Below are 9,019 nucleotides of genomic sequence, written 5' to 3'. Positions count from 1 at the left end.
CTCTAACTAAGTGTGTGTGTGTGTGTGTGTGTGTGTGTGTGTGTGGTTACGTGTGTGTCTATGTGCTAACCACAATCGCACCCCATTTCACCTGCCGACTAGCTCCTGGCCTCTCCCCAGACAGAGAGACAGAAGCCGCTCTCGTGTATGTAATAACCGAACCGAAACTATGTATGTGTACTCTACTGAATAAATGTTTTCATCAAGAACCTCTACTAAAAGCTTAATCAAAAGATATAAAAGTATAAAAGATAATAGCATCATCGAAACTGCTCCTCAGACTAGCTTTCACTCAGACTCTAGTTTCGGTTTCACTTCCTGCAAAGCATGTAACTTCAAAAACATGTAACTTCCTGTCATATTTTGGCACAGAGTTACTCTTTCACACTGCAGTCTGCATATAAACATTTAAGATTATAAATCCAACTCAACAATTTAAAGTGGTTATAACTGCACCTGTAATAAAGCTTAATTGGGTGCCAATGTGTTTAAACATCTAAATGCAATATCACTATTAATAAATGCGTCAATGCAAATGCTTGTTATATGATTATGATGCAATAGCAATAACAAAATAATGAAACTAGAAATAGTAAAATGAAATAATAAAAATGGCAGAAAAATAACACCTCAATTCCTCACAGAGTGTATGCATTACTGGATGTGTATACTAAATATGTTTTTGTTTTTTTGTTTTTTTTACGTGTGTGTGTGTGTGTGTGTGTGTGTGTGTGTGTGTGTGTGTGTGTGTGTGTGTGTGTATACATATTTTACAAATTAAATAGATTAAACAATAAAATAAAATATATAAAATATACAGAGGTTGGTAGTTGAGACGTGCAAAACAGTGGCATTAATGTACAGTATGGAGTGCATAATGTTGTTGAATGTGGGTGAGGTGTCTATGAAGTGTTCAGCAGTCTGATAGCCTGGTGGAAAAAGCTGTCTCTCAGTCTGCTGGTTCGGGACCGGATACTGCAGAACCTCCTTCCTGATGGAAGTAGTCTGAACAGTTTATGACTGGGGTGACTGGAGTCCTTGATGATCCTCCCCGCGAGCAGACGACGCAAATCTCTCTACTTTGTTTCATGAAGAAGTAACACTGAGTGACGGACAAGGTAAGGGACTCATGTTGTAACTGACGTCAGACGCCGGAGATTTTGGCGGAAAATTAAAGCGAATGGTAGTTTAGATTTGAATAAATTCCTTTAAGCTTCAATCTTACCAAATACATTTATCAATTGTCTTACAACTAACGTTATTTGTCTAAATAATCTCCAACACCCTGGAGAACAATGGGGAGAGTTTAGAGGCTCTCCAAGATTATATTGATCAGTGCTTTCAGGATCTAGTGATGAAGAGGGCCCAGTGTGCAGCTTCCCCGGCTAAATCTGAGACACCATCGTCGAAAAGACTTCGCCCGGCAGATTCCCCCGGCACAACATCGCCAGCCGGCAAAGATATTGCCGACATACTGGAGTCAATCGACAAGCGATTGTCCAGCTTCGACGCAAGGCTGTCCTTGGTGGAGATTCTTCACCGAGAATTTAAATGCTTGCGAGAATCCCTGGAGTTCAGCCAGCAGCAGGTGGAAACGCTCGCTGCTGAAAATGCCACGCTAAGGGAGTCGGTGAAATGTCTCACAGAAAATGTTACCCAGCTCAATAGAGAAAATAAAAAAATAAAAGAAATAGTTATTGATCTACAAGCTCGTAGCATGCGTGATAATCTGGTATTTTCTGGTATTCCAGAAGCCGCTGGAGAGGACGTGGAGACCACGGTAAAAAGCTTCATCAAAACCCACCTGAAGCTGCCGGAGGACACGGTGAAGAACATCGTCTTCGATAGGGTGCATCGCCTCGGCCCCATTCGGGCTGCGGCCGGAGACCACGTCTATCGTGGCCAAATTCGCCACTTCAAACAAAAGGAACATGTGAAAAGCCGCGGCAGGGAATTAAAAGGAACGGACTTCAGCGTGAACGACCAGTTCCCCAAAGAGATCCTGGAACGACGCAGGGTCCTCTTCCCAATCCGACGCAGCTTCATCCAGAAGGGCTCCCGCGCTGTCATCGCTGTGGACCGGCTGTGCGTGGACGGACAGCTCCACCGCGACCCGACATCACTCCGTGGCTGTATTAACTTCACACCAGATAAGAATCCGCTACACCCTTTCCCCATCCACTCACACTAACTTGCATTAACATCTGTTTAACTTACTAGTATCAAATCGCATCTTAAGTGTGATATCATAGCAGAATTAACACCGTCACTCTCCGTCAATGGTTTGATTGGAATGTTTCCGTTTTTTTTTCTTTTCTTTTTTTTTCCCCCTCTTGTTTTTATGCTGCTCACCCTTGTCCTTGGTTTCTTTCTTTCTTCTTTCTTTCTTTCACTGCTTCGATCACCTGCTTCCACACTCATCCACAAACAACATCCTTTATTTCGACACATACGCACAGCACGATCACGCACAATCATGCGCTCAACGGCAGCACATTTACATCAGTCAGACAGCGCACACAGACCTACAGGATACACACACTTAAGCCAAGCGTACTCATATTAGTAAATATGCAAACACATAGTCAGACTCAGGGAGCATCTCGCCACACATTTCTTCTCTCTCTCCCTCTCTTTATTTATGAACAAGTGATTTATTCTCTCCACCTGTCTAAGCGACACACACAGCATACACCCCTAGTTATACACAGACATCTATGGGTGCACTAAGATTCGTTACATGGAATGTAAATGGAGCTGGCTCCAGAGAAAAGAGGTTAAAAATATTTAACCAACTCAAAAAACTACAGGCAGATGTTGTCCTTTTACAAGAGACCCACAGACCTCTTAAAGGTTCGAATGAACTTAAAACACCTGAGTTTCCTAATGTGTTCTCAGCTTGTTATAATTCTAGACAAAGAGGAGTAGCAATTTTAATACATAAAAATATTAATTTCACAGTACTCGATACAGTTATAGATCCAGAAGGCAGATTCTTAATCATTAAACTATCTATACTTGATAAAAAGCTATGTATTATAAGTGTATATGGTCCAAATGTTGATGATCCCTCATTCTTTCACAGTTTTTTCAGTGCACTCTCTGAACACTTAGATGGCACACTTGTTCTTGGAGGCGACCTCAACCTTGGACTAAATGAAGAAATGGACAGGCTCAATACAGCAGGAACTCAGCGTAATTGGCAGTCCACAAATATAATCAAACAGTATATGAGCGACTTTGGTCTTTGCGATGCATGGCGCTCCCTTCACCCCACCAGTAAGGAATATACTTTCTTCTCACATGTTCATCACTCCTACTCTCGTCTGGATTATTTTTTGGTCAGCAGCTCACTGCTGAGGGACATTTCAGACACTGAGATTCACCCTATAGCTGTCAGCGATCATGCTCCTGTATCTTTAACACTTTAATTTATTTATATATATTAATTTATATGAAACAAAAAACATCAAATCAAAGTAATAAAAATTTTTTATGATGTCACACTTTCTATTTCAATCTGTGATCTTATCTGACAGGGTTCTAGAGAGGCTGGAGCTTTACCCACCTGTCATAGGGTCAAGGGCAGGTTACACATTAACTTCATCATCCATATGGAAATTGCAAATTAAATTTTGAGTAATTTTAAATATTGATTAATAGGAAAGTAAGCAAAAACAGAAAAGACATCATTAATTCAGACAGAAATTTCAGAGAGAAAAAGCACGAATGATTTCATTGTGTCAGTCAGATCATTTCCATAGAGAGGCACTTTGCATCAGCAGCACCATGCTCCAGTGCTCTGGGAGAGTTTATAGTCCTGAGAGTTGAACACTGGATGACTGACAGCTGTCCTTCATCACAACAGAAGCCACAGAAATCCTCCTCATCAAAAACATGACTTTGATCTGCGTCCTCATCTGGACTCTCCTCTGCTGCTGCTTCACAGGTAAAGTCCAGAGAATCAAACTCCTCTCCTCTATCAACATCTGTCCCTCTGAAATGAAGCCCACAAAACCATGAAGCTGCTTTATGTTTTTGTCTCTGTATCCTCAGAGTCCAGAGGACAGATCACAGTGACTCAGCCTGGAGCAGTGAGCTCTGCTGTGGGAGGATCTGTGAACATCAAGTGTAGGACCAGTCAGATTGTTCATGTTTCTGGCAGCAACCACTTTTTAGCCTGGTACCAACAAAAAGATGGAGAAACTCCCAAACGTCTCATTTACTATGCTAGCACTCGAGATTCAGGGATTCCAGCTCGTTTTACAGGCAGTGGATCAAACTCTGACTTCACTCTGACCATCAGTGGAGTCCAGGCTGAAGATGCAGCAGTTTATTACTGTCAGGGTCATCACTACATCAACAGTCAAGCTGTGTTCACACAGTGAAAAACAGTCGTACAAAAACCTCCCTCAGTCAGACTGAACAGAAACTGAACTGACTGCTGCAGCTGGAAGATACTGCAGAGACTGATACAGTTCACTGAGGACACACACACACACACACACACACACATTTTTTTAAAGATTGAAAAGAAAACATTACATCACTCAGAAAATTAAAATGATTATTAAATCAACGTCAGCATTGTCAGTGACTCAGTATAATAAATCCCTATGACAGTAGCAATCTCAGCTTCCAGTAAAATATTGTGTTCAAACCAGTAAATTAATTAAATTTTCCTCTTTCTCGTGATTGTTTTCACTTTTCTAGTCTTGTTTCAGTGATACTATAATTGTGTTTTGACTTAAAAAAAAAACCTAGTGTTGATTACGGCCGACCTGGACTAGAGACAGAATCAGAATTATCAGAATCAATCAACCGAACATCCCATCACGTCTCTTGTGAACATGATAAAATGTCCACTTAATCATAAACTTAATTTAATAATGGAGTTGTACATCTGGACTAAGTAAGTTTTCTCTCAGGATGTTTGGCTGCCCGTAAACATGTTCTCTTGTCATTTTCTTATAAATCTGTGTTTTGTTGAATATTCTTAATTAAGGTAAGGCACATTTTCCTGTTACCAACTTCCACCACAAGGTGGCAGCATCATAAAGAACAGCAGTTACTACTTCCAGATTTCACCAAGTGCATCTTGGTCTATGGCAGGGGTGTCCAACTGCAGACCTCGAGGGCCGGTGTCCTGCAGGTTTTAGATGTGTCCTTGATCCAACACAGCTTAACTTCCAAGCAAGCGCCGAGTGCGCTACGACTGTAATGGGAAATTCACAGAGAAACTCGCGGAGTCTTCAACTGACCGCTGCGGCACACCTGCACCAGGGTAAACCTCCGCCTACCCCAGTCCTGCTTTACAGGTGAAAATAGAGCAACTAGCCTTTGACTTTATTTATTTTCTGCTGTGTTTTACTTGCATCTATTTGAAAGAGTGAGTGTAAACACAAAAAAATATTTTATTTTATGTGCTGGAATGTGCAGAAAATAGGTTTAAATGTTAAACAAATTTCTTCCAGTCAGAGAATGTTGCATATAATTTAATTTTTGCTTGATGCATAAAGTTAAAAGATTAAAACTAATAAAACAAGTTTTAAGAAGAGACTTTTCCATTTGATTACATTTTGTATGATGGATTATGCAGAAAAAGTAGAATTGGGCTGAAAAATCTATTGCTTTATCACCTATTCAGGTTGTAAATTGTGTTTTTTAAAAGTAACTAAGTAACTAAGTAACTAAGTAATTAATTACTTTTGAAAATAAGTAATCAGTAAAGTAACGGGATTACTTTTTTGGGGAAGTAATCAGTAATTAGTTACTGATTACTTTTTTCAAGTAACTTGACCAACACTGGTTATAATCAAATGATCTTTCCCTGATCTAATAACAATTTACAACATATCAAGTTTTAACCCGCTAAGTTGACAGGACAAGATTATAATGCTGGTTTGCAATCTTTAATCAGTCCCACATCATATTGGCCCACAGGTCTGCACAGGGTGTGACCTGCACTAAATAATCATCAACATTGGGATCCAACAGTTCAACTGAGCGAACACAGTGAACATTATAACAATAGACAGCATAACTGTTTTAAAGGCATTCAATTTTTAGGGAGAACAATACTTTTGGGTCCTCCCTGACTTGCCAATCGGAAGCTCTGTTACAAATGTGCACAAATCTGCCCAGTTCTTCCCACCTGCAGTCAGTGGACCTTGCAAGGGAAATGTGTGGGGTGGATGCATCCATTATAAAAACCTTTTTGTTCTTTAGTGAGTGAAATCGCAAGCGCAGCAAATGTAAAGCTCCAACGTAAACATTTCACTGATAGTTTATCATTTTCAACTCTGCATTTCTCCACTGTGAGAAATGCAGTGCAGACCGTCAGCAGCCAACACAGGCATCTGGAGGCATGCAATCACATGCTGTTTGTAAAAAAAAAAACTTTCAGTGAGCGGCCTTGCCCCCAGCCACCATTCATAAACGAAGGCAGGGGTCACAGGGCTGTATTTCACTATTGCATAGTCACATTCTGACTGTGTGATTGTAATGTTGTCATGGCAGGAGATCAACTTTATGTTTAATTTACACATTAAGTAAATTTACTAGACATGAGTCTGACCCCGCCAAAAGTTAAAACATAGAAAAGTCAATACAGGACAGGGGAACTGTGAAATTCTCCATTCGAACATGCCCTGTTGTAGAGACAGAGTGGGTGTACCTTCTAATGTTGGCTGGAATTTCAGGGAGCGTGAGAGCGTAACACAGAGTGACTCCGGATTCTACAAGAAATTCCACCTTCTCACCACACAGACATCGTATACATAGGCTTTAAAAATAATAAATAAATTAAACATAATAAAACAATATTCAAAAAATCTAATTTGAGAATTTACATTTGACAGTTTTTAAGATACATCTCTTCTATGCTTCCACCTTCTTTCTCAAAACTCTAAACAATAAATTTAATTTTCAGCCTACATTCACAAAATGTTACACTCATCAGGTAAAACCTCACAAACGCATCAAAAAAAGTTTTATGTGTGCTCACAAACATGCAGTGTCTTCAGCTCATGCACAGAACCAGTTAAAATGATAATACTGCTGAGCAGTTATTGCACACTCAGTGTTTGGGAGTAACGGAATTCATGTACCGGCGTTATGTATTTAAAATACAAAATATGAGTAATTGTATTCTGTTACAGTTACTGTTTAAAAAGGTGGTATTCAGAATACAGTTACTTTGTTGAAATAAATGGATTACACGTCGGTCTTTTTCTGTTTCACATGTTAGGCTATGTCCTCTCTATTTTTGGTAATTCCACGCTGGTTGAAACCCCCCCAAAAAAACGCATCAAGAGGCTCTAATGTCTGTGTCTCAATCTTGCGGCCCATGTCACCACTACTTGCGACCCTAACCCTAACCCATTATTCAAAAAGTGATTTAATATGAAGGCAATAGGCAGAGTGTTACAGGCATAGCCCTAAAGAATGTAGCCTCATGGGCAGTGTAGTCCGTGCTGGAGGGAGAATGGACTGCCATACCTGTTATGTGTCTGTGAGCGCGAGGGAGGGAAAAAAAAAGGAGAGTCAAAAAGTAGGAGTTGTCACCGAGTAGAAACGGGAGCTGGAAGCATGTAAATATAATAATAACCACTGCAGCCAAAAAGAGTGCCTGACGAGCCCAGCTGTAAGTAAGCTATTAAGACTCGACTGTACACTGTGTTCCTGTTTTCCTCTGAAACAATAAGTTCCGTTGGAGCAGCCTTTCAACGCCTCTCTGTCTCTCGCTAGCAAAGTTGACCCAGACAACAAAGTAAAGCTAGTTTTCGGCTACGAGCCCGACACGAACCCGACGTATTAGCCAGAGGTCGCTTTACTACGGTTCAGAGCCGCGGACCTATTTTATATATGCGCGTCTGCAGATCACTGCAAAAAGTGCAGCCTTACCTAATGTTCACCTACTGTTACTCATTTTATATTAAGATTTAAAAATCTAGTTGGTATTGGTATGGCGAGTAGCCTTCAGTAATAGTAATAAATCACACAGTAATATTACATTCATGTAGTTGTGGTCAGCATCATGCATCAACGTGAATCACTGCAAGTTTTTTTTGTACTGAGTTTTAGAAAAATCTAAAATAAGTTTTGCAAATTGTACCTTTCCTCTGATTTTTTTTAAATGTCTTTCATTTTTGAGGCCATGTTTAAATGTGCAGGTTCTTTTTTGGGGGGCAAAAGTTTTCTATTCTGTCCTGTTGCTTACATGTAAGCGGTTCTTTGATTTGCTGACAGGTAAGTTTCTAAAACTTCTTTCAGGGTGAAGATTCTCTGAAACTCTGTTCATGTGTTTGTGAGTAGACATGTACAACATTTTGTTTCCTTTTTCTTTTTCTTTTTTTTAAAGTGAACAAGAGGAAATCAGATTTTGTCTTACAAGGACAAATGTCTGTGCCTTTATCTTTAGACTGCATTGTTTGCATGTTTTTTGGCATTTGGCAACACTTGGGGTTATATGACAAAGTACTGCTCTGGTTTGATCTTGAAACATTTTCTTGCCTTTCTCAGTCAATGGACATTTTTTTCAAAAAGATTGCAGAAAATACCCAAATTTAAAAATCCCACACACCCATCAATGTGGGGATGTATCCTAAAGCACAAGAAAGAAAGAATGTTCATACACTCAAAAATATTTCTATATAAAATATAAATAAGATTTCAAACCAATTATTTTTTTAACTGATTCACGACCTGATCAAGATAAAGACAACTTAACTATTCAAAGAAGAAAAAGGAAAAATCATTTCCAAATAATCAGTCTTTTTGAAATCATTTACACTGAATATTTTGCCAAACTGACTGATTAATTGATAAACAGCATCGACTATTTGATCCAACTACTTGTTGGAGTCAGTCAGATGATTTCCATAGAGAGGCACTTTGCATCAGCAGCACCATGCTCCAGTGCTCTGGGAGAGTTTATAGTCCTGAGAGTTGAACACTGGATGACTGACAGCTGTCCTTCATCACAACAGAAGCCACAGAAATCCTCCTCATCAAAAAC

General features: G+C 39.7%; 1 gene segment (V, D, J or C); it reads left to right on the top strand.

Moving 5' to 3' along the window:
- Positions 1-3,897: 3,897 nt before the first annotated feature.
- On the top strand, positions 3,898-4,402 carry LOC120435959. The segment is given in 2 exon segments: positions 3,898-3,949; positions 4,057-4,402. Coding segments are annotated over 2 exon segments (384 nt in total).
- The last annotated feature ends 4,617 nt before the right edge of the window (positions 4,403-9,019 follow it).

This window comes from Oreochromis aureus, linkage group 22 (assembly GCF_013358895.1).
Source record: "Oreochromis aureus strain Israel breed Guangdong linkage group 22, ZZ_aureus, whole genome shotgun sequence".
Classification (NCBI taxonomy): domain Eukaryota; kingdom Metazoa; phylum Chordata; class Actinopteri; order Cichliformes; family Cichlidae; genus Oreochromis; species Oreochromis aureus.
The sequence above is the reverse complement of the archived record's forward strand: the minus strand, read 5'-3'. Positions and strand labels throughout refer to the sequence as shown.